Source organism: Heptranchias perlo, unplaced genomic scaffold (assembly GCF_035084215.1).
Source record: "Heptranchias perlo isolate sHepPer1 unplaced genomic scaffold, sHepPer1.hap1 HAP1_SCAFFOLD_70, whole genome shotgun sequence".
Classification (NCBI taxonomy): Eukaryota; Metazoa; Chordata; class Chondrichthyes; order Hexanchiformes; family Hexanchidae; genus Heptranchias; species Heptranchias perlo.
In genome coordinates, this window is record NW_027139729.1 from 2775360 (window position 1) to 2801194 (window position 25835).

At 45.5% G+C, this 25835-nt stretch overlaps 1 protein-coding gene and 5 non-coding genes across 9 annotated transcripts; 4 read left to right on the forward strand and 2 right to left on the reverse strand.

Moving 5' to 3' along the window:
- The first annotated feature begins 37 nt into the window (after positions 1-37).
- On the forward strand, positions 38-109 carry trnaa-ugc (transfer RNA alanine (anticodon UGC)). Its single transcript has one exon. It is a non-coding gene; the product is annotated as a tRNA-Ala (tRNA).
- Positions 110-1533: 1424 nt separating this feature from the next.
- On the forward strand, positions 1534-1605 carry trnaa-ugc (transfer RNA alanine (anticodon UGC)). Its single transcript has one exon. It is a non-coding gene; the product is annotated as a tRNA-Ala (tRNA).
- An 856-nt stretch (positions 1606-2461) lies between these two features.
- On the reverse strand, positions 2462-2533 carry trnaa-cgc (transfer RNA alanine (anticodon CGC)). Its single transcript has one exon. It is a non-coding gene; the product is annotated as a tRNA-Ala (tRNA).
- Positions 2534-3777: 1244 nt separating this feature from the next.
- trnaa-cgc (transfer RNA alanine (anticodon CGC)) lies at positions 3778-3849 on the forward strand. The gene has a single exon. It is a non-coding gene; the product is annotated as a tRNA-Ala (tRNA).
- A 468-nt stretch (positions 3850-4317) lies between these two features.
- On the forward strand, positions 4318-4389 carry trnaa-ugc (transfer RNA alanine (anticodon UGC)). Its single transcript has one exon. It is a non-coding gene; the product is annotated as a tRNA-Ala (tRNA).
- Positions 4390-17854: 13465 nt separating this feature from the next.
- On the reverse strand, positions 17855-25369 carry LOC137318395 (zinc finger protein 436-like). 4 transcript variants are annotated; one of them, XM_067981297.1, is made up of 3 exons: positions 25187-25369; positions 24312-24518; positions 17855-19044 (listed from the first exon to the last, which is right to left on the reverse strand). In XM_067981297.1, exon 3 carries the CDS (start codon positions 18690-18692, stop codon positions 17949-17951), a length of 744 nt encoding a protein of 247 aa, XP_067837398.1. In that variant the 5' UTR covers positions 18693-19044; positions 24312-24518; positions 25187-25369; the 3' UTR covers positions 17855-17948. The 4 variants fall into 4 exon arrangements, with proteins under 4 accessions (XP_067837398.1, XP_067837397.1, XP_067837396.1 ...); XM_067981296.1 differs by having other exon boundaries at positions 24432-24518; positions 25120-25369; XM_067981295.1 differs by having other exon boundaries at positions 25120-25369.
- Positions 25370-25835: the final 466 nt, after the last annotated feature.

The window sequence follows — 25835 nt, forward strand, 5'->3', positions numbered from 1 at the left end:
CCACTTTTTTATTCTAAATTTGTAGCGGTTTTACTGAGGAGATGTCGCTCAGTGGAAGAGCGCATGCTTTGCATATATGAGGTCCCGGGTTCAATCCCCGGCATCTCCAAACGCTTTATGTTTCGAATTTTGAAAAGACCCTCTTGTCCTCACCTCACCTTCACACACAAGGACAGGAAAGGGTTTCTTCACCTCGAGAAAAACCGAACGCTCTGCTCACGATAAAATTCAATGGAAGCACGCACGCGCCTTTGAAAGGCTCCCATCCCGGGGCTGGAGAGCGGGCCCAGTAATAATAACAGAGAAAATAGGATCACGAGTCGGCCATTGGGCCCTTCGACCCTGCTCCGCCATGATATATGATCATGGCTGATCCTCCATCTCAATACCACATTTCCGCTCTCTCTCCATACGCTTTGATGCCTTCTGTGTGGACAAATCTGTCTTTCTTAAATATATTCAGTGACTTGGCCTCCACAGTATCCTATGGTAGAGAATTCTACAGGTTCACCACCCTCTGAGTGAAGAAATAGATTATTCCCAGTTTCACAGATCGGGGAGGAGCAGCGGACAGGCGTTCAGACTACACAGAGGTAGGAATAGTCTGGATGTTCGGCGGTTCTTCTTTTCCCAGAGAGTACTGAGTCTCTGGAATGCATTGCCGGCTGGTGTGGTGGGTGTTGACTCTCTCTTTGCCTTCTGGATGGATCTTGACCAGTTCTTGACTGAGGCGGAGATCGCATCATATAGAAGGTGAGTGGTTTTACAGTTAACCTACACATGGTCAGTGTGATCCACTGAACTCGATTCGATCGCCGGAGGGAGTCGGGGAGGAATTTCCCAGAATTTCCCCTCCTTATTGGCGCTGGATTTGTTTCTACTTTGTCGCCGCTCCCAGGAGATTACATGTTTCCGTTGGGAGGGGCGGGTGGTGTCGGTAGGGAGTGTCTGGTCACGATGCTCCAGGCATGTGGGGCAGGATTGATGAACCAACTGGTCTTTTCCTGACCATCATGTCCGTCTGTAACCTCAGCTGGTCAAGGTGTTTTAAGTGAAGTGATCTTTAAACACAAAACCACACCTGGGGCAAGTCCTGCATCCGTCTATAGTGAAATTATCCTCAATGCTGTCTGTGTCTCACCTCACCCTCCTCTGAAGCTCGGGGACTCGACGTATTCTTGCCGAACTCTGCTACAATGTGCCTGAGGATTTCTAGTCCCGTCCAACCGGAAGCAAAGTGACCGATAACGGGAGCGTTCGAAAAATGTGCCTTGAAATCGGAATGATGGTGACAGCACAGTCCAAGGAGACTCTCCCCCTCTCCCAGACTTTCTTCTCAACGCCCCCTTTCTCATTGCTCTGAGTGCCGAGGCCTGGTTTCTTCCGTTCACCCACAATTATATCAGGTCCGCAAACTTCATGTTTAATTGTCTGTTTGGAGCAGAAAAGGAGATGAATTGAAGCCCAAAAAAAACCTTTTGTGTTCTCATAAAATGAAGGAGAACAGCTCTTCGTTGGAATGTGATCCGATGTGGGGATGTAGCTCAGTGGTAGAGCGCGTGCTTTGCATGTATGAGGTCCTGGGTTCAATTCCCAGCATCTCCAAAGCTATTTTCTCACCAGAATTACCCACAGAAAGGCGAATCTTGGTTTCGATGTGCCGCGAATTCCAACCTCTGAGGCTCCACAAGCATCAAATTGCCCCTGAGCAGGATTTCATCTCGCGGTCTCCTCAGCAGCTCAGTTCACAGCAGCCGCCGACTGATCGGAATGTGTGACGGTGCAATGTCCAGCGAGCAGTTGGAAGAACAGCGACCTGAAACAAAAATGCTGGTCGGCACAGCCCGAGGAGACTCACCTCTCTCCCAGACTTTCTTCGCAACGCTCCCTTTCTCATTTCTCTGAGTGACGAGACCTGGTTTCTTCTGTTGACCCAGCGGGTGCGGTATTATTGTGGTTAGTTTACTGGACTGGTAATCCAGAGGCCTGGACTAATAATCCCGCCACGGCAGCTGGGGAATTCAATTTCAATTAATTAAAAATTGAATTAATTGAATAAAATCTGGAATTAAAATACTAGTATCAGGTCCGCAGACCTCAGGTATCTCCTATGCTTAAAAGAGGAAATGCTTTTCAGCAGAATAAATCCTCGGGTGGCCTTAGGAAAGTGAGGCACTCAGTCCTTTCACACTTGGTTCGAGGTCGTTATTATCTGGTGATGGAGCTCAGTGATCGACCGCATGCTTCGCGTGTATGAGGTCTCAGGTTCTATGCCCAAGCACTTTACCTTTTGAATTCTGGTCAGTCGTCGGCTGTTATGAGCTGAGCTGCTGAGGGGACCGTGAGATGAAGTCCTGCTCCGGGACAATTTAATGTTTGTGGAGCCTCAGAAGTTGGAACTCACTGCGCTCAGAAAGCGAAATTCGCCTTTCCGTGCGTAATTCTGATGAAAAAATATTTTTGGAGAAGCTGGGGATTGAACCCAGGACCTCATACATGCGAAGCATGCGCTCTACCACTGAGCTACATCCCCAGATAAAATCAATAGCTACCCAAGGAAATAAGAACTGATCGTTCTCATTTTATGAGCCCGTCCAAGGTGGGTCTGCCACTTGATAGATTATTTGCAGATTCAAAGATTGGGGCGGAGCAGGGAACAGGCGTTTCGACTACACAGAGGTAAGAATAGTCTGGATGTCAGGCGGTTCTTCATTTCCCAGAGAGTAGTGAGACTCTGGAATGCATTGCCGGCTGGTGTGGTGGGTGCTGACTCTCTCTCTGCCTTCTCGAGGGATCTGGATCTGTTCTGAACTGGGGCAGAGATCGCATCAGAAAGAAGGTGAGTGGTTTTACACTTAACCAACGCATGGTCACTGTCATGTCCTGGACTGGTTTCAATCGTCTGAAGATGTTGGGGAGGAATTTTCCAGAAATTGGCCCTGTATTTTTTTCTGGTTTGTAACCGCTCCCAGGAGATTACATGTTTCCGATGGGTGGGGCGGGTGGTGTCAGTAGGAAGTGTCCAGTCACGATGCTCCGGGCATGTGGGACAGGATTGATGAACCAGCTGGTCTTTTCCTGACCATCATGTCCGTCAGTAACCTTAGCTCGTCAAGGTGTTTTTTGTGAAGTGATCTTTAAACACAAACTCACACCTGGCCCTTTATAGTGAAATGAGACTCAATGCTGCCTGTGCATCACCTTGCCCTTCTCTGAAGCAGGAGGACTCGAAATATTCTTGCCGGCCTCTGCTACAATGTGCCTGAGCATTTCTAGTCCCGTCCAACCGTAAGCAAAGTGACTGATAACGGGAGCGTTCGAAAAATGCGCCCTCAAATAGGAAGGATGTTTACAGCACGGTTCAAGGAGTCTCTCCCCACTTTCCCAGCCTTTCTTCTCAACTCCCCCTTTCTCATTAGACTAAGTGCCGAGGCCTGGTTTCTTCCGTTCACCCACAGTTGTATCAGGTCCGCATACTTCATCTTTAATTGTCTGCTTGGAACAGAAAACTCGATGATTTTAAGCCAAGTATACAAAGTGTCAGCACCCACCAGACCAGCCGGCAATGCATTCCAGAGACTCACTACACTCTGGGAAATAAAGAACCGCCTAACATCCAGAAGATTCTTCCCTCTGTGTCGTCTCAACGCCTGTTCCCCGCTCCTCCCCAATCTTTGAAACTGGAAATAATCTATCACGTGACAGACCCACCATGGGTGGTCTCATAAAATGAGGACAATCAGTTCTTCTTTCGTTGGGTAGCTATTTATATCATCGGGGGATGTAGCTCAGTGGTAGAGCGCATGCTTCGCATGTATGAGGTCCTGGGTTCAATCCCCAGCATCTCCAAAAATATTTTTCATCAGAATTACGCACGGAAAGGCGAATCGCGCTTTCTGAGCTCAGCGAGTTCCAACTTCTGAGGCTCCACAAGCATTAAATTGTCCCGGAGCAGGACTTCATCTCACGGTCCCCTCAGCAGCTCAGCTCATAACAGGCGCCGACTGACCGGAATATGTGACAGTGCAATTTCTAGCGAGCAGTCCCAGCTCTTGTTTGACGCTGTGTCATTCATCCATCTCACTTTCTGATTCAGAGGTTGGATGTCAGCCTCGTCACTGACTATTGGCAATTGTATTTTTTTATTTCCGCTGACTTTTTTTTGGAAAGTTCAAAGTGAAGAGGAGCAGAAACCCCGTGAACTGAAACGGAGGTTCATCATTGTGAGCACGTGTGATGACTGGGCATCTCGTTGTCCGGGAGAGACGGAGCTGAAATCCCACTTGTTTATTTCTAAAGTGGAACAGATTTTGCAGAGGGCATGTAGCTCAGTGGTAGAGCGCATGCTTTGCATGTATGAGGTCCCGGGTTCAATCCCCGGCATTTCCAAATTATTTATGTTTGAAATTTTGAAAAGACCCTCTTGTCCTCACCTCACCTTCACACACAAGGACAGGAAAGGGTTTCTTCACCTCGAGAAAAGGCAAATGCTCTGCACAGGATAAAATTCAATGGAAGCACGCACGCGCCTTTGAAATGGCTGCCGTCCTGGGGCTGGATTGCGTGCGGAGTTATTAAAACATCGAAAATAGGATCACGAGTCGGCCCTTCGAGCCTGCTCCGCCATTCAATCGGATCATGGCTGATCCTCTATCTCAATACCATATTTCCGCGCTCTCCACATACCCCTTGATGCCTTGTGTGTGTCGAAATCTCTCTATCTGCTTCTTAAATATATTCAGTGACTTCGCCTCCACAGCCTTCTGTGGTGGAGAATTCCACAGGTTCACCACCATCCAGTTTCACAGATTGGGGAGGAGCAGCTGACAGGCGTTCAGACCACACAGAGGTAAAAATATTCTTAATGTTCGGTGATTCTTCTTTTCCCAGAGAGTAGTGAGTCTCTGGAATGCAATTCTGGCTGGTGTGGTGGGTGCTGACTCCCTCCGCGTTCTCGAGGGATCTGGGCCATTTCTTGACTGGGGCAGAGATCGCATCATATAGAAGGTGAGTGGTTTTACAGTTAACCTGCACATGGTCAGTGTGATCCACTGAACTCGATTCGATCGCCTGAGGGAGTCGGGGAGGAATTTCCCAGAATTCGCCCTCATTATCGGCTTTTGATTGTTTTTCTGATTTGTAACCGCTCCCAGGAGATTACATGTTTCCGGTGGGTGCTGCGGGTTTTGTAGGGAGGAAATGTCTGGTCACGATGCTCTAGGCATGTGGGGCAGGATTGATGAACCAACTGTTTTCCCGCCCGTCATGCCGGTCTATAACCCCAGATCGTCAAGGTGTTTTCAGTGAAGTGATCTTTAAACACAAACCTACACCTGGGGCAAGTCCTGCATCCGTCTATAGTGAAATGAGACGCAATACTCTCCAGGCCTTAAGTTGCCCTCCTCTGAAGCTCAAGGACTCGAAATATTCTTGCCGGCCTCTGCTACAATGTGCCTGAGCATTTCTAGTCCCGTCCAATCAGAGGCAAAGTGACTGATAACGTACGAAAATTGCGCCCTCGAATAGGAAGGATGGTTACAGCACAGCCCATGGTGGCTCTCCCCCTCTCCCAGTCTTATTTCTCAACGCCCCCTTTCTCATTACTCTGAGTCTCTGAGTATATATCAGGTCCGCATACCTCGGTATAGTTGTCTGCTTGGAGTACAAAAGGAGATGCTTTTCAGCCCAGTAAATCCTCGGATGGCCTTAGGAAAGTGAGGCACTGAGTCCTTTTATATTTGGTTAGAGGTCTTCCCTATCTGGTGATGTAGCTCAGTGATAGATCGCGTGCTTCGCGTGTATGAGGTCCCGGGTTCTCTCTCCAAGCACTTTATGGTTCGAGTTTTGAATTCCGGTCAGTCGGCGGCTGGTATGAGCTGAGCAGCTGAGGGGACCGTGAGATGAAGTCCTGCTCCGGGACAATTGAATGTTTGTCTCAGAAGTTGGAACTCGCTTCCCTCTGAAAGCACGATTCATCTTTCTGTGGAACATTCTGGTGAAAATAAATTTTGGAGATGTTAGATATTGAACCCAGAAATATATACACGCAAAGCAGGCGCTATACCACTGAGCTACAACCCCGAATCCAATAGACCTATAACCAAGGGTATAAGGACTGAGTGTTCACTGTCTTAAGACCACCCAATGATTTACTGGGTTGAAAGTCATCTCCTCTTGTGCTCCAAGCGGACAACAGCCACCGAGACACGTAGCAGACGGCTGGACGGGACTAGAAATTCTCAGGCACATTGTAGCAGAGGCCTGCAAGAATATTTCGAGCCCTTGAACTTTAGAGGAGAATAACGTGAGGCACAGAGACAATGAGTCTCGTTTCACTAAAGACAGACGCAGCACATGCCCCAGGTGTGGGTTTGTGTGATGATCGATTCATTGAAAACACATTGACGAGCTGGGGATGTAGACGAACAAACAGAAATGACGGGTAGAAAAAGACCAGCTGGTCCATCAGGCCTGCCCCTCACTCGGGATTGCTGGAGCATCATTACTGACACTTACTCCACCTCACCCGCCCGCAGACATGTAATCTCCTGGGAGAGACAAAGATCCTGAGAAAAATCCAGGGCCTTTAAGGGATAGAATACACTGGAAAATTCCTCCCCCACCTCCTCAGGTGATCGAAACCAGTCCAGGAGATCACATGGATCGGAGGGACACTAACTGTAAATCCTCTTACCTTTTATATATTGTGACCTCTGCCCCAGCCAAAAACCGGTCCAGCTCCCTGGAGAAGGCAGGCAGAGAGTCAGAACGCACCGCACCAGCCAGCAACGCATTCCAGAGGCTCACTACTCACTGGGAAAAGGAGAACCGCCTAAAATCCACCCTATTCCTACCTCTGCGTAGTCTAAACTCTTGTCCCAGGTCCTCCCCAATCTGTCAAAGTGGAATAATCTCTCACTGGGCCCGCAATCCAGCCCTGGGTTCGAAACCATTGATACGGTGCGTGCGCTCTTCCACTGAATGCTATCCTGTGCCGAGCATTAGGTTTTTCACGAGGTAGCGGAAGTCTTGCCTGTCCTTGTGTTTAAAGGTGAGGCGAGCCTCAGAGGATCTTTTCACAATTGTAGCCAAAATTCGAAACATAAACAGTGAGCAGGATAGTAGCCGACTTCAGGAGTACATAGACAGACTGACAAAATGGGCAGACACATGGCAGTTGAAATTTAATGCGGATAAGAGTGAATTCATGCACTTTTGGAGGAACCACGTGTAGAGCCAGTAGCATCTAAATGGTACTATTTTGAGGGGGTGGAAGAGCAGTGGGACCTGGGGGTGTATATTCACCAATCTTTGAAGGTGACAGGGCAAGTTTATAAATGGTACTATTTTCAGTAGATCCAAGAGCAGAGGGGCCTGGGTGTGCATATTTACAAATCGTTGAAGGCGACAGGGCCAGTTGAACAGGCGGCTATGAAAGTGAATGGGACACTTGGCTTTCTAAATAGTGGCATTGAAAACAAACACAAGGAAGTCACGCTGCACTGGTTAGGCCTCAGCTTGAGTGTTGTGTACAATTCTGGACAGTACACTTTAGGAAAGATGGCAAGGCCTTGGAGAGGGTACGGAGGAGCTTGATTAGGATGATGCCAGGGAAGAGGGACTTCCGTTATGTGGAGAGATTGGAGAATTTGGGTTTGTTCTCCTTGGAGCAGAGAAGCTTGAGGGGAGACCTAATAGAGGTATTCAAAATAATGAGGGGTTTGGGCAGCCAAAAAGGGAGAAACTGTTTCCACCGGCAAGTGGGTCAATAACCAAAGGACAGAGATTCAAAATAATTGGCAAAAGAACTGGAGGGGAAATGAGGAGAAATGTTTTCCCATCCTCGCTGGTAAAAACAAGCTGCTGGAACTTTTCACTCTCTCTCCTTTCCCTCTCTCTCTTTCCCATGGTTCAAACAAACTGTTGCTGCAGCATCTGAAGTTTACGACAGTTTCCCACAGACTTTCAATTCCGAGCTCGGCAGCTGTCTTAACTTTAACCTCGCCGCTTACCTCAGCGCAAGTACATCGCCTCAGTTAGACTTCTAAACAATCTGAAGCAATCATAAAACCTTTTGAACTTGTTCAATCTTCCCAGAATGCAGTCTTGAATAGTCAAGTCTAACAGCTCTGTGTTCCATCCTGTGTTGAACCCAACTCTGCTCCTTTAGCAAGTGAAAGATCCATATTGAAAAGTCCAAAATCCTTCACGAGGTAACCATATATTTAATCAAGTGTTTATTATGAGCCTGAGCTGGTATCAGGCTTCTGTGTGGGGGAACACGTGGGCAACAGTGACGACACTACTATAAGGTTTCGATTGGCTGTTAGAAGCAAAGTCACTGAAAATTTGCAACTCATAGAAATAACTACTTGCATTTAAACAGCGCATTTAACCCCCCATAGATAAATAGACCAATCCGATTTACTGAGGTATAATCAGACAAATATGGAACTCCAGCTGAAGAAGAAGATATTCGGCGCCATGAGAAAATCATGACACAAGAGATGGCTTTGATGGAAGGTCTGAAAGAAGGAAAGGACTTGCCTTTATACAGCGCCTTTCAAGACCCCCAGACGTCCCAAAATGCTTTACAGTCAATGAAATGCACTTTGAAGTGTAGTCATTGTGGTAATGTGGGAAACGCGCCAGCAAATTTGCACACAGCAAGCTCACACAAACTGCAATGAGATAAATGACCAGAAAATCAGTTTCAGTTTTATTAGTTGAGGGATAAATATTGCCCAGGTCACTGGGGAGAACTCCCCTGCTATTTCTCGAATATTGCCGTGTGATCTTTTATATCTACCTGAGAGGGTAGATGGGCCCTCCGTTTAACGTGTCTTACGTAAGTCGATATGTCCGACAGTGCAGTGCTGCCTCACTACTGCACTGCAGTGTCAGCTTGGATTATGTGTTCAAGTCTCTGGAGTGGGACTAAAACTCACAACTTTCGAACACAGAAGTGAGACCGCTACCACTGAGCCACGCCTGATACCTGAAAGGGGTAGAGGGAGATGGAGGCGCATAGGCAGGGCATTTTGGAGCGTGGATATGGCTGAATGCACGGCTGTCAAAAGTAGGGCAAATGGACTGTGGATGCACAAGCGCTAGAGGTGGGGGAATGGAGTATTGGTGAGGGACTCACCAATCAAAAAGAGAGGGTTGGAGATGGAATCAGTGGCAAGGATGTGGAGATTGGGAGGGGGTCAAAGATCTTGACTTCACAATTTTTAACGAGAGGAAATTATGGCTCCTCTAAAACAGAATGTCGCTCTGACAACACAAAGACATTGGAAGAGTCAACAGAGGCGGTGGTTTTGTCAGCGTAAATCTGAAAGCTAGTCCATGTCTGAGGGCAATGTCACCAAAGGGCATCATGCAGATGAGGAAGAGGAGGGAGCAAAGGATTGAACCTTTAGAGACATCAGATATAACGGCGATAGGGTGGGAAGAGAAGCTTCTCCTGACTATGATCAGATAGGTGAGTGGAACCAAGCGAGGAATATTCGACCAAAACAGGCCAATGATCGATGAATGAGGAGGTCACGGGTGGGTTTCCTGTAGGTGTGGAGTAGAGGGCGGAGATGGGGAGGGGTGGGCCATGGAGGGATTTAAACCCCATGCTGAAAATGTTAAACGTCAGGCAATCGGGAAGTGGGAGGCAGTGAGGGTAATGGGGCCAAGCAGGACCTGGTGCTGGTTGGAAGGAGGAGGCTGAATGACCGGACAGGCGTGCATTGGAGGAATGGAGTCTGGAGGGTCAGAGGCATTAATGAGGGTTTGAATGGCAATATGCTGAGGAAGGAATGGAGGCGGGTGAGGGAAGCACGGGGCCTTTGTGATGGAGGTCAAATCGGGTCATGAGCTCTGCTCGGGGTTGCACGGGAGCAATTTTACTGCAGCCTTCAACCAATATAAAATAAACGGGTAAATATCTGCAGGAAAATAACGGAGAGAGGAATGGCAATGAAGCTCGTTCAGTGTCCGTCCCCTAATATCACCCACAGTTCTGAGCGTGGCCTTGAACTGTCCCCGTGTCAGAGACTCAAAATATATATTTTAACTGAGTAACTGCAGGAACAGAGTGAAACCGGTCCACTTTTGCCCATGGATTCAGTGTAGACGCAGTGAAATCGGTAAAATGCACAAATGAATGGGCAGGAGTGAACATGGTCAATACAATTATATGAAAACTGTAAATGGAGCCGCTCATTGTTGGACCAGTCCTTTCTGAACACAGCTTTTAACTTTATTCCTGAGAGAAGTCTCATTAAGACAAGGTTCTGAACTTTGAGATGTTTGTGATATATCCACGCCATCATTTACATTGGAGACAAAGCTGCTGATGTAATGTGTTTGTTCAGGTGACTGTAACTAATAGCAATGAACAGGGGTATAACCGTCTCAGTGGAGATTTATCCCCTGTATAAATTAAGCTCGTTGCAATGTATCAGCGCAGAGTGCTTTCTGGAGCTCCGGTTTCCAGATCAGCAGAAGTCACTGCTTCTCACAGAAATGGGATATTCAGTACTGTTTCAGATCGAACGCATTTACTATCCTGTTCTTGCAGCCATTGGAGTTCCAGGTAAGCCGTTATCTCATCTGTGAATATTGCAAATCAGTGCTATCTGTGCTGCTGTACTTGGCTAATTATTTTTTCTCCCACCACGTTTTGCGCAGTCACCTCTTATATCAGTTGAATGATTGAATGTTTAAAGTCTCTGCTCTTTCAGTCTTGTAGGAGCTGCATTATATCTGTAATGAACATTGTATATCCAACCCTGGCACTGTTACTGGATTGTTCTCTGTACTGAATATAATGTTGAATAATGGTATGTACTTAAATTCAAAAAGTTCGGTCTTGAAGGAGCTGCATTATATCTATTATGATCATTACATATCCAACCCTGGCATTGTTACTGGATTATTCTGTGCACTGAATTTATCGTGGAATAATGATCTATCATTCCAAATGGTCGGTCCTGTAGCAATTGCATTTTTTCTGTCGTGAACGTTGTTTATCCAACCCTGGCTTTGTTACTGGATTATTCTCTGTATTGAATGTATTGGAATCAGTTGTCTGGGCTAAGAGCTGGTATCAGACCATCAGAATTGGTTAACATTTTCATGTTGTTGAAATAACCTGTCCTGGAAAATGTTTCTATAAATGTGTTTTCAGTGATTGATAATGAGACAGCTCACGGTCTCATTGTTCCAAGGAGGCAGCGCAATGTCCGCCCTCTTCAATCACATGGTTTAGTTTAAGTGGCATTTCATTGTGTTTATTGGTTATCACTGTTATGAGATATTATTTCATTATGTGTGTATCTGACGCAGCTCCAGAAGTCTGGTTACTGAACAGCGTTTGCTGCTGATTCTTTCATATCTCCTTCTCTGCTTGACTGTGGATGAATTCACTGTAAAATGCAATGTTTTGTATTTATGTTGTATCAGTTTGCACTTTTTCTGTTGGAATCAGGAGCCCTTCTATTTATCTGTAGATTTTTAGCAGCAGCGGTGATGTTGGCGTTTTGTTAATTGAACAATGCCGCCATCTAACGCTGTACTTTGTAATTACAGGAGAAGGAATTTCAATCATTGTGAGGTGTGTCTGGGAGAGGCATTCGATTCTGTTTATTCCATGAATTGTAGATGAAGTGAACAGTGTAGGTGAACAGCTGGAGACTTGGAAGATCTGTAGAAACATTAAACTGTTCACAGAGGCTCCACTATTCAACAAACTGACACTAAGAATAGGATCTTTGGAACACGGGGCTGGTGAAGAGAAAACAGGCGCAGGATGTTAGGATTTACTCGGATGTGAAAAGGGGCATTGAAAAAGAGTGCAGAGAGAGTGCGGAGAGTTAGAGAGGAGCGATAGAGAACGCAACTGAGAAGAAAAACGCGAGAGAGGAGCAGAAGGAACGAGAGAAAGAGAAAGACAGAGAGAGAGAGAGAATGGGGGAGAGAGAGATAGAGAGACACATAAGCAGAATGAGAGAGAAGGAGAGAAAGAGAGATGGAGGGAGAAAGCGGGATGAATTGCTGAAACTTGGAATACAATTATGAAGAGGAAATGTGACTTGAAGGCGTTATTAGGATGTTGTCAGTTTGTGAGAGTTTTATTGTACTCTCTCCGGGTGTGTTTATCACAAACAGATCCTCAGTCTGTTTATGTGAATGTTCCTTTTACTTGTTTACCGGCTGAATACATAAACATAATTGAAATGTATTTAAAGAAAAAGGATCAGTGATTCCTTGATCGCATTGAATTGTTAGGATATTGTATTCCAGAAGCTATGTGTCAGCTTAATTCAATAAAGAACGAGGCTAATGAATGCATTTTAATTACAGGGCTCGACAGGGTAGATGCAAGGAGGATGTTTCCCCTGGTTGGGGAGTCTAGAGGCAGGATCACAGTTTCAGAATAAGGGGTAGGTCATTTAAAATCAAGATGAGGAGAAGTTTCTTCAATCAAAGAGTGGTGAATCTTTGGAATTCTCTACCCCAGAGGGCTGTGGAGTTTCAGTCATTGATACATTCAAAGCAGACTTAGGGAAGAGCTGAAGAACGGGCTGAAATACCCACTGAATCTAATTGTTACATTAGTTAAATCATAGAAACGTCTGAGAATTTTCATCGAAAATCAAATAAAAAGTCAATGAGAGTAGATATTCACGTTTGGCGGTGGCAAAAGACGGGCGGTAGCGGATCGGGCTTCCGTTCTTCACCGCACCTGATTTTACTATCCATTGAGATCAATGTGTTCGATAACTTAACTGATACCAATCCAATACGTTAAAAATATTTGGAAATGCCAGACAGGAATTATATTTTGCACGACAAATGCGGTGTTTGTGAAATGATACAAGTTGATTTTAACGTGAAAAGGTTTGCTGTTAATAATCTGGAAATAACATGATTTCAATATTAAATGTTTCAGCCTGAAACGTGTAAAATCAAAAATGCTCCTTTTCGGTTGCTGATTATTTCCCATCACACACACTGCCCGGTGGGATGGACTGAGGGTGAGCTGTCAGGGTCAGACAGCGTCCTGTTCATTGGGAGATTTGTTTTGACCAGAACAGAATAATAATGGAACAACACCCGGACCGTTACTAACTGGTAAAATATTAATGTAATTTCAAACTCCAGTGGGGAGTTCCGAAGATCGTTTCCTCTCTGAGCTGCTGTTCAGCAATGTTTACTCAGTGCAGGGAGTTTAATGGGACATGAGGCTCTCCTGCTCCTCCTTACTCCAAAAAATATAAGTTAAAAATAAACTTCTCAGTGTTCTGGATCACTCAATGCCCATCGATAGGGCGGCTCCTCCTCCCATTCGTCACCAAATTTAAATACTGTCCCAGATACGTCACAATACCCAGATTTACATATTACACGTGGTCTGACCCGGAAACAGGTGGGTGTTGCTCCGGCCGCTCTTCTCAGGACCCGACCCACGGTGGTGGAGGCAGGAACTCCAACGTTAAAGGGGCGGTAAGTGACCTGACACCATTTACTCGCCTCTACCACCCCATTTCCGCCAGGCGGGGATAGTTAAAATCGGCCACACTTTTCCTGACCTCCGCCCTAATATCAATCTTCGAAGACCACAAGCTGGTTCATTGTTTCAAACTGCACCGGTTCACAACACGTGGAGGGAAATTTTCACCATCGCTGGGGGCTGAACCGATGGAGTGGATCACCCCCCCTCCCCCCCAACCCCCCGCTGAAAGAACCGGCCCGATTTTAATTTCTGCTCCCTCATTTTGCCGCCCAAGCAGTGAAGGCGAAATTACCCCCTACGTCTCTGACACCAAGCTTCTACAGGTGTGTGAAAGACATCAGACAGTGTTTGCCAAACACTAACATGAATGTGGGCGAATGGATCCATGTATTCGGGTAAAAGGTGATAACCCCCATCCACAGAGACAGGATCCCTATACAATGGAGTAGAAGAGGGTTCACCCCCGACAGCAGTGGGACACACTGAAGCGAGGTGCGGCCCAGGCAAAAGCTCTATGGGGAAAGGCCACTGTGTTAGGCTATTTCACCTTGTATTGTACATCATGTCTTAGAAAATATATACTGTGTGTTGAATTGTAAAAATGGAATCGTAGTGTGCACGATCTGTATTGATTATTTTGAATTGTAACTGTGATAATTACATTGAACTGTGTGCATCCATAAATTTTATGAAATAAACTATATTTTGAAATACAAAAAAAAGTTCCAGTCTCGCCGTCTCTGTTGTTATTGGACAGTGAAGAGAGTAAACACTGCCAGACTGTAAAGATGCGGGTAGTAGTACAAAGAGCATCTATAGGGACTGTAGAGCAGCAAAGGGGCTTTTGGTGTCCAGGTACACCAAACAATAAAGGTCTGTTATTATTGGATGGTGAAGAGTGGAAAGCTAGCGCACCATGTACCAAAAATAACATTGAAGATCCCAATTTCTAGGCTGTCATATCGCAATGAATAGAAAGATATGCTGATAGGGTTAGATGAAGAAGGGTGACAGGAGGCTCATGTGGAGCATAATCCCCGGCATGGACCTTCTGCACATTCTATGTAATTCTATTGCTGGCACCAGGTGAGAAATAGGAGAATTTTCCGAATGGTGAGAAATTGGGGACTGTCGATGAGCAAAGAGACTTAGGTGCCCAGGTACAGCAATCACAAAAAAACTAGTGCACATGTACCAAAAATTATTTTAAATTTCGAGGCTGTCGTATCCCAAGGTATCAGTTACTTCGCCAACTCTCTGGAATTTGCTGACACAATCAGGCACCACGACCTCCCTCGCTGGTCCATTCCATCCATCCAGCACCATCTGCATTAAAAAATTGTAAACAATTTTACAACACCAAGTTATAGTCCAGCAATTTTATTTGAAATTCACAAGCTTTCGGAGGCTTTCTCCTTCCTCAGGTGAACATTCACCTGAGGAAGCTTTCGGAGGCTTCCTCCTTCCTCAGGTGAATGTTCACCTGAGGAAGGAGAAAGCCTCCGAAAGCTTGTGAATAACTTGGTGTTGTAAAATTGTTTACAATTGTCAACCCCAGTCCATCACCGGCATCTCCACATCATGCATTAAAAAAAGTTACATTCAAGCATTCTGCTCATCCTGTGCCCCAGGTGGATAAGACGAATCGTGGCGGGAGGACCCAGACCATCAGCCTTATGTGAGTTTAGACATTTCTGTTTTAAATTCAGCTTATTGTATTTGCAGTTTTTTTTCCCTTTTTTTGGTACATTTCTAATTTTATTTCATTCTTGCACATTTTGCATTTTACACAAATTCTCCAAACCCTGTGCGCAGTGAGTGCTGAATCCGGGCCCTTTGATTGACAGCTCTCTCCTCCCCCCGTCTGCTGGGCTGACACCTTCCACCACGTGACACTCTGAAGCGTCACCCACCTTTGCGCGCTGACGTCACGAGGCGTATGTGCCGCTCGGGCCAGAGGGATGCCGCACATGCGCCGCGCGGTTCCTGTGCCGCGTTCCCTCAGCAACAGGCCGGCGCCGGGAAGATGACGGCGGGCGGGCGGTGCTGTGGGCGGGGGCGAGGCCGACAGAGGGAGGGCCCGCACCCGGGAGTGGCCTGAGAGGGGAGGCGGGCGGAGTTACTCCTGCGGGCCCCGTGAATCTCCACTCTGTCAGCGGCCGGTGTCGAGCTGGGCTCGGGGGGGAGTCACTCTCCCGCCTCCCCGTCAAACGGGCCGTGGGTCGGAGCCCAAAAGTGAGCGAGAATCAAACAGCACAGAGAGAGGCCGCTCGGCCCATCCCGCCTGTGCCGGCTCTGTGAAAGAGGCCGCTCGGCCCATCGCGCCTGTGCCGGCCCTGTGAAAGAGGCCGCTCGGCCCATCGCCCCTGTGCCGGCCCTGTGAAAGAGCGATCCCAGTAGTCCCACTCCCCCCTGCTCTTTCCCCACAGTCCCGGAAATTTCCCCCCTTCAAGAATTGACCCGATTCCCTTTTGAAAGTTATTATTGAATCTGCTCCCACCGCCCTTTCAGGCAGTGAATTCCAGATCAGAACAACTCGCTGCCTAAAAACATTCTCCTCATCTCCCTCTGGCTCTTTTCCCAATTCCCTTCAATCTGTGTCCTCTGGTTACCGACCCTCCCGCCAGTGGCAACAGTTTCTCCCCATCGACTCCATCAAAACCCCTCCTCATTTTCAACCTCTCTTTTAAATCTCCCCTAAACCGTCTCTGCTCCAAGGAGAACAATCCCAGCTTCTCCAGTCTCTCCCGGTAACTGAAGTCCCTCATCCCCGGGACCATTCTGGTAAATCTCCCCTGAACTTTCTCTGCTCCAAAGAGTGTAATCCCAGCTTCTCTATTCTCTCCACATAATTATTATTATTTATTAAGTGGGTTGTGCTGGGTATCTGGAAGCTGTAATTCGGTGAGTAGAAAGCAGTGGGAGGATAAGTCTGCAGATTGATTTTGGGAGATGGTGAAGACGGTGATCGTGGATTCAGACAAGGGAGGGAGGTGGTCTTTGAGACCGTCCGTGCTCTGTTATAAGATCTCACTGTGTGTGTCTTGTTCCAGCCGTTCCCATTTGTACCTGTGACCTGACTGGCGGAGTCTGCGACCTCAACTGCTGCTGTGACCCTGACTGTTCCTCCGCGGACATCAATGTCTTCTCCACCTGTCTGCCGGGCAGTGAACCCTAAGTTTCTGTTCGTGTGTTGCTACATTGGCTCCCGGTCCGGCAAAGCCTCGATTTTAAGACACTCGTTCTCGTTTTCAAATCCCTCCATGGTCCTCGCCCGCTCCCTATCTCTGTAACCTCCTCCAACCGATTTATTCTCCACCGACAACCCCATGTCACTCCAACCTATCATGGATTCGACCCAACCCATTTATCTTCGCTCACAGCCCATGTATACTCTACGCACGATCATTGCTGGGACACTCAGGTCTGTTATACACACAGTCGGTGCTGGGACACTCAGTTCTGTTATACATACAGTCAGTGATGGGACACTCAGTCCTGTTATACACACAGACAGTGCTGGGAAACTCAGTCCTTTTTATACACATTGTCAGAGCTGGGACACTCAGTCCTGTTATACACATGGTCAGTGCTGGGAAACTCAGTCCTGTTATACACATTGTCAGTGCTGGGACACTCAGTCCTGTTATACACACAATCAGTGCTGGGACATTCAGTCCTGTTATACACACAGTCAGTGCTGGGACACTCAGTCCTGTTGAACACACAGTCAATACGGGGACACTCAGTCCTGTTGCACACACAGTCAGTGCTGGGACACCCAATCCTGTTATACATACAGTCAGTGCTGGGTGAGTCACTCCTGTTATACACACAGTCAGTGCTGGGACATATTGGATATATTGGCCTTGGAGGGAGGACAGTGCAGATTCACCAGAATGAGACTGAAGCTTGAAGGGTTCAATTAATGAGGACCGGTTGTACAAACTGGGTTTGCATTCCCTTGAGTTTCAACGGTTGGGGGGTGATCTGATCCAGATATTTAAAATTATAAAGGGATTCGATAGGGTGGAAATAAAAACTATTTTCTCTCGTCGGTGAATCCAGAACAAGAGGTCATAAACTTAAATTTAGAGCTAGGGTGTCTTGGATTCAAATCAGGAATCTCTTTTTCACACAAGGGTAGTGGAAATCTGCTCAGGCTGATTGAAGTGGACCATGTGATATAATGTAATTTTCTGTCCTGTCAGACTTGGACATCTTGTAGATCCATTTTTTAAATTGGTGGAGGAACTGAGTGATAAGATGGATTCCACTCACTTCATCATGAGTTCTCAAACTGCCTCTCTTATCATCGAGATATCAAGGACTGGACACACTGTGTTCAAATGAAAGCTTATTTATTTGACACTTGTACAGAATATTAAACTCCAGCCCAGTTAAAGGGATTATTAACATCAGAAACAACCCCCAACAGTCAGAATGAACATGGTTCAGTCCTGGATGTGATTAACATCAGCAATAACAGCAGAATCCAACCCCTGCAGTCCATGTGAACTCGCTGGTGACTCAGCAGGTGGGATGATTGAGTGAATCCCATCCCACACACAGAGCAGGTGATGGGCCTCTCCCCAGTGTGAATACGTTCATGTCTCAGCAGATCCCATTTTCTTTTAAAGCTCTTCTCACAGTTCGAACATTTAAAGGGTCTCTTATCAGTGTGAACAAGTTGGTGTTCAATGAGGCCGGATGAACAAGTGAATTCCTTCCCACACACGGAGCAGGTGAACGGCCTCTCCCCAGTGTGAACTTGCTGATGTCTCAGCAGGTGGGATGATCGAGTGAAACTCTTCCCACACACGGAGCAGGTGAACAGCCTCTCCCCAGTGTGGACTCGCTGGTGTGTCAGCAGGTTGGATGACTGAATGAATCCCTTCCCACACACGGAGCAGGTGAACGGCCTCTCCCCAGTGTGAGTGCGTTGGTGTGTCAGCAGATCACTTTTTCTTTTAAAGCTCTTCTCACAGACAGAACATTTAAAAAGTCTCTTATCAGTGTGAACAAGTTGATGTTCAATGAGGTTGGATGACTGAGTTAATCCCTTCCCACACACGGAGCAGGTGAACGGCCTCTCTCCATTGTGTCTGCGTCGATGAGTTTCCAGCCGGGATGAGTAACTGAATCCCCTCCCACAGTCCCCACATTTCCACGGTTTCTCCATGGTGCGGGTGTCCTCATTTCTCTCCACGTTGGAGATCAGTGGAAGTCTCGTCTGCACAGAGAACACGTGTCTCGTTTCTCTCCACTGTGAATGGTGTGATGTTTCTTCAGGCTGTGTAACTGGTGAAAGCTCTTCCCACAGTCAGTGCACTGGAACACTCTCAATCGGGTGTGTGTGTCTCGCTGCTATTGCAGTCACAGTGATGTTTGAAATGTTTTCCCACAGATAGAACAGATCAACATTTCTCCTATATTTTAAGGCCGATAATCTTCAGGTGCTGGTGAATGGAGTCAGATCTTGACGTGATGTTTGGTTTGAGTTTCTCGTCTGCAAATCCGCCCCTTCTAATACCCTGTAAAAGGAGATAACAAAAGTCCTCACTGTGAATACAGGATAGAAATTCAGAACAGGCCATTCCAGTTCCTGTGGAACATTCTTCCCGCTCATTCCCCCAGACTGTAAATCCCTGTCCCACACACTCACCCTCCTCCCTCTGCTGAAACCCAAACCCATCACACCATCTCCAACATTTTTCCTTCTATTTAAGTTTTCTCTCTCTCCTGAAGATCCTGACTCTGACTGGGTTCAGTTCTGCACTAAATGGTTCCCCTCCCTCTCCTCCCCTGAAGGTGCTGACTCTGGTTGGGATCAGTTCTACACTCACTGGTTCCCCTCTCCTCTCCTGAATATGCTGACTCTGGCTGTGTGTATATGCTCTGCCCCTCATTTCTACACAATGTCCCTCGCTATAGCTGCCTGTAAGCCGTCCATCTGTGATATCTCCCAATTTTGGCGACAGACTGTCTCTGACCAGTTACCATTTCTCCTTCATTTAAAGAATATCCTTGACCTGTCACAATTTCTCCTTCATTTTCAGACACTCCTTGATCAAACACCATTTCTCCGACATTTATAGATGCTCTCTTTTCCTTCAGATTTCTCCTTCATTTACAAACTCTCCCTGACCCGTCAGCATTTCCCTTCATTATTAGACGCTCCCTGACCCATCACTGTTTCTCCTTCAGATATGGACACTACCTGACCTGTCAACAATTCTCCTGCATTTACAGACACTCCCGGACCAATCACCGTTCCTCCTTCATTTACAGACACCCCCTGACCAGTCACCATTTTGCCTTCATTTACAGACAATCCCAGAACAAACACCATTTCTCCTTCATTTGCAGACACTGCCTGACAAGTCACCATTTCTCCATCATTTACAGACACTGCCTCATCTGTCACCATTTCTCCCTCCTTTATAGACACTCCGTCACCCGTCACCATTTCGCCTTCATTTTTAGACACTCCCTGACCTGTCACCATGTCTTCTCCCATTTATAATACTCCCTTACCAGACACCATTTCAAATTCATTTATAGACACTCCCTGACACGTCACCATTTCTCTTTCATTTATAGATATTCCCTGACCCTTCACCGTTTTTCCTTCATGTATAGACACTCCCTTACCAGACACCATGTTTCCATCATTTACAGACACTCCCTAACCAAACAATTTTTCCTGGCACTTTACATGATTGTGAGGTTTATTCTGTATCTGTCGGTCTCTGATAATGTGTGTGAGTATGAGATTCATTCTGTTCCTGTCATTCTCTGGTATTGTATGTGATTGTGGGGTTTATTCTGTATCTGTCAGTCTCTGATACTGTATATGAGTGTGGTGTTTATTCTGTAGATGTCTGTCTCTGGTACTGTGTGTCAGTGTGGGATTTATTCTGTGTCCGTCTGTCTCCGATACTGTAGATGTGTTTGGGGTTTATTCTGTATTTGTCTGTCTCTGGTACTGTATATGAGTGGGGGGTATATACTGTATCTGTCTGTCCCTGGTACTGTATATGAGTGGGTGGTACATATTGTATCTGTCTGTCTCTGACACTGTATGTGAATGTGGGGATTATTCAGTATCTGTCTGTCTCTGATACTGGAAATAAGTGTGGTTTTTGTTCTGTATCTCTCTGTCTCTGGTACTGTTTGAATGTGGGGTTTATTCTGCATTTGTCAGTCTCTGGTACTGTATATGAGTGTGGGGTTTATTCTGTATCTGTCAGTCTCTGGTACTGTGTGAGAGTGTGGGGTTCATTCTGTGCCTGTCAGTCTGTGGTACTGTACCTGTGTGGGGTTTATTCTGTATTTTTCAGTCTCTGATACTGTACATGAGTTTGGGGTTTATTCAGCATCTGTCTGTCTCTGATACTGGAAATGATTGTGGTTTTTGTTCTGTATCTGTCAGTCTCTGGTGCTGTATTTGATTGTGAGATTCATTCTGTATCTGTCAGTCTCTGGTACTGTGTGTGAATTTGGGATTCATTCTGTATCTGTCAGTCTCGGGTACTGTGTGTGAGTTTGGGATTCATTCTGTATCTGTCTGTCTCTGGTACTGGAAATGAATGTGGGGTTTATTCTGCATCTGTCTGTCTCTGGTACTGTTTGAATGTGGGGTTTATTCTGTATCTGTCAGTCTCTGCTGCTGTATGTGAGTGTGGGGTTTATTCAGTATTCTGTCTGACTCTGGTACTGTATATGAATGTGGGGTTTATTCTGTATCTGTCAGTCTCTGGTACTGTGTGTGAATTTGGGATTCATTCTGTATCTGTCTGTCTCTGGTACTGCAAATGAGTGTGGGGCTCATTCTTTATTTGTCTGTGTCTGGTACTGAACATAAATGTGAGGATTATTCTGTATCTGTCAGTCTCTGGTACTGTGTGTGAGTGTGGGATACATTCTGTGCCTGTCAGTCTGTGGTACTGTACGTGTGTGGGGTTTATTCTGTATCTGTCTGTAACGGGTACTGTATGCGAGTGTCAGGTTTATTCTGCTTCTGACTGTCTCTGGTGCTGTCTCTGAGTGTGTGGTTTATTCTGTACTTCTCAGTCTCTGACACTGTATATAAGTGTGGGGTTTATAATGTATCTGGTACTGTACATGAGTATGTGGTTTATTCTGTATCTGTCTGTCTCTGGTACTGTGTATGAGTGTGGGATTCATTCTGTATCTGTCTGTCTCTGGTGCTGTATGCAAATGTGGGGTTTCTCCTGTATCTGTCAGTGTCTGATACTGTATATGAGTTTAGGATACATTCTGTATCTGTCAATCTCAGCTAATTTATCTCAGTCTGGGTTTCATTCTATAATTCAGTCTCTGAGACCATGTGCAAGTCTGGATTCATTCTATATTCTTATTTCAGTTTACATTATTGTATTTGAAACTATATCTTTAATACTTTAAAGTATATGCAGTATTTATCGAGTGTTTAATTTGTAAATATTGATACACTTTTGGATTTTCTTTAATCAAACAACGTGTGTGAGTTTTGGAGTAGTATTACATCTTCATCTCTGAACTCTGTTGTGAATGATAATGTACCTTTCAATCTGTTCATGGTGAAATTATTTAACTGGTATATAATGTGTAGCTCAGTCGATAATAATGGAATTAATTCTGTATCTCAGTCTGACACTGAGATTTTTGGACTGGAATGTAATATATAGCTCAGCCTGCACTAATAGATTTGATAATGTATCAATCAGTCTGTTACTGTATGAGATTTTTGGACTGGTGTGTAACATGTAGCTCAGTCTGTGCTAATGGAATTGATGTATCTTTGAGTCTGGTATGGTCTGACAGTGTTGGACTGCTATATAATGTTTGGCTCAGTCTGCACAAATGGAATTGATACATTATCATTCAATCTGACACTAAGATTTTTGGACTGGCATGTTATGTGTAACTCAGTCTGCAGTAATTTGACTTAGAGATTCATTCTGTATTTGTCTGACTGTTACTTTGTGATTCATTCTGTATCTGTCAGCCTGTTGTACTGTGTGTGAGTGTAGGATTCATTCTCTATATGTCAGTCCCTGGTACTGTGTGTGAATGAGATTCATTCTGTTCCTGTCAGTCTGTGGCACCATGTGTGAATTTGGGATTAATTCCATATCTGTCAGTGTCTGGTGCTGTATGTGAGTGAGACATTCATTCCATTTCCATCAATCTCTGATACTGTATATGAGTGATATATATACTGTATCTGTCAGTCTGTGCTACTGTATGTGAGTGTGGGATTCGTTCTGTATCTGTCAGTCACTTGTACATTGTGTGAGTGAGGGATTCATTTTATATGTCAGTCTCTGGCACTGGATCTGAGTATTAGATTCATTATTTATCTGTATCTAATTTGTATCTCAGTTTACAGCATGGTGCTCAAAACTGTATCTTTAATACCTAAATGTATAAATAATTTTTCCCAGTATTTAAGTGGTAGATAATCATATCCTTTAAAATCTGATGCTGTCGGTCATAATCAGAGAATGAGTGCACTTTTTGGGCTACTACTAAATCTGCATCGATGTGAACACAGTTGTGATTTAGTGTATCTTCCAAACTGATATGGTGACATTTTTGAACTTGTTTACAATGTGTAGCTCAGTCTGCATAAATGGAACACTGTATATTTCAGTCTGAATCTGTATTGGTCTTTTGTATTGGTATATAATATGTAGCTCAGTCTGCACTAATGGAATTGATACTGTATCTTTCAATCTGACACTGAGATTTGTGGACTGGTCCCTAATTTGTAACTCAGTCTGCACGAATGTAGGTGACTGTGAGATTCATTTTGTATCTCTCAGTCCGTGATACTGTGTGGGATTTATTGTGTATCTTGTGAGTAGTTTGTTTGAGTTTGCGATTCATTCAATATATACAGTCTCTGATGCTGTGTGAGTGTGGGATTCATACTTTATCTGCCAGTCTCTGCTACATTATGAGATATTTGGGATTCATTTTATGTCAACTTTGGTACCATAAAAGAGTGTGAGATTTATTCTGTATCTGTCTATAATTATTCTCTCTGATTACATTATAGTGTTCAATACTGTAGCTTTAATATCTTCATGTTTAAATAGTTTTTTCTCATTTAATTGGTAAATATGGATAAACTTTAGAATTTCATGCTGGAGGTTTTTAATCAGATAATTTGTGTATCTTTGGACTACTGTTAAATCAATATCTCTGTGTACTATTGTGAATGGTAATATATATTTCAAACTGATAATGATTTTTGAATTGGTATATAATGTGTAGTTCAGTCTGTACTATTGTAATCGATACTGTGTTTTTCAGTCTAATATTGTATGAGATTTTTGGACTGGTATGTAATGTGTATCTCAGTCTGCACTAATAGAATTGACACTGTATCTTTAACTCTCATACTATGAGTGTATTATAAACTGGTTTCTAATTTCTTTCTCAGGTTACACTGTCACAGCATTTCTCGGTCTGATGCTGCAGATGAGTTTTGGACTTGGCTGCAATTTGTATCTCATGATACACTATTCAAATGGATACTGCATGTATTAAAGTCACATGTGCGAGTTGTGGGGTGGTATTCAGTTGGAATCTCGGGGTACATTATTGGGGTTCATTCTGTCCCTTTCAATTGAGTACTATGTGTGATTTCTATCTGGTATTTAATGTTGCCCTATTGTGAGATTGACACAGTGCCTTTCAATCCGAGAGTGTGATTTTGGACTGGACTTTTTGTATCCACCTGTCAGCGGGACTGAGTTCGGGGGAAATGGAACAGTGTCTGCCTCACCTGCTCTGTTTGACAGTTAGATTGAAAATGTGTCCCTGGGTCTTGGGATCAGTGTGGGACTGACGACTTCTGCTGTCTGAGACTGTGGAGCTGATGAGCTGTCTGTGATTCCGTACTTACTGTGTGTGAGAAGGAGCTGGCTGCACTGTTCCTTGTGCCTCGGGTGGAGGAAACATCACATTCATTCTGGATCCTTCAAGGATTTGCCTGTAGAAAGAAAATTATCTCTTGTTACTCAGGAACAGGTGAGGTAGAAAATACAAAAGTGATCAGTTTAATATCTCTGTTAATGATTATTATGAATATCCACAAATGAAAACCAGTGATACAAACAGTGTCAATGTCTGACTCCACTGCAGTACTGCAGCACTCAGCTTCTGCACACCAGGTGTGTTCGACGATTTTAAAACAATTTCGTGACATCCAGACACAACCCAACCCCTGCACTGATCAGTGAATGGGACTACCCGATGGGGCAGGGACCTTTGTGCAGGTCAGGTTTCTCAACTCCTCGAACATGGGACTAACCGTTCACCCGAAACCAAGCAACCGCTGTTTAAAATGTGTCCTTCACACTTCTCACCTGGTGCCTGCAATAGATACTGTTTGTCTAACTCCCCACATCCTGACTGTTCACTGTCCAGTAACAGGGTGAGACTGGAACTGAACCAGGAACATTCACCACTGATTTGGGGAGAGAAAGCAGCAATGATTTTAAATAGCAGGTTCTTCCCATTCTCTCTCCCTTCCCCTGGACACACCCTGGACACACACAGCCCGAGAATGACCTCTCCCTTCCCCCGCTCACTCCATGTTCCGGGACCAGTTCCTGATCCACTCCGCCTCTTACAAACAGCCCCCGGACTCCCCCTGACCTTCCCCCGGACTCAATGCCGATCTCTGAGCCCATCTGCGGACACGGTCCCGAAGCGATGAGCTGCTGTAACGAGGCTGCTCTTTGCTCCCTTCCCCCGGGGGCCGTGATCTCTCCATTCCCGGCTGTTTTAAACCATCTTCTTCCGCTCACTGAGGGAATGGCGCCCACAGGCCGAGCTGGGGGAGGGGAGCGCGCATGCGCTCTTCTGCTCACCAACAACCAGCGCTGGGGGCGGGGCTAAGTCACGCATGCGCAGATATCTGGTTTAATTCCCAATACAAAAATCGATGGAAACTTTCCCCAATTGGAATTTTTCCGAGTCTGAGCAAAGGAAGTGGGTCTGGGGGAAAGGTCAGAGGGAATGGGGTCCACAGGCAGTGCAGGAACAGGCACCAGAATGGGAAACAGATGGGATTCCACCAGTGCCTAACGCTGGAATCCAGACTGACTTTACAATCTCTAACTATTAAACTAGATGTTTCCATCCCTGCTGTTTCTCTCGGTATCTTTTGATGGTAAAGAGTCTTTCAGAGATAAAGTGAGCGGTTCTGAAATGAACCTATGGATTCTGTTCATTCGTGGCCCCTTTAATGATAAAACTGATGCGAGGATTTCTCAAACCAATCCTGGAGAAACATAAGAGGAAA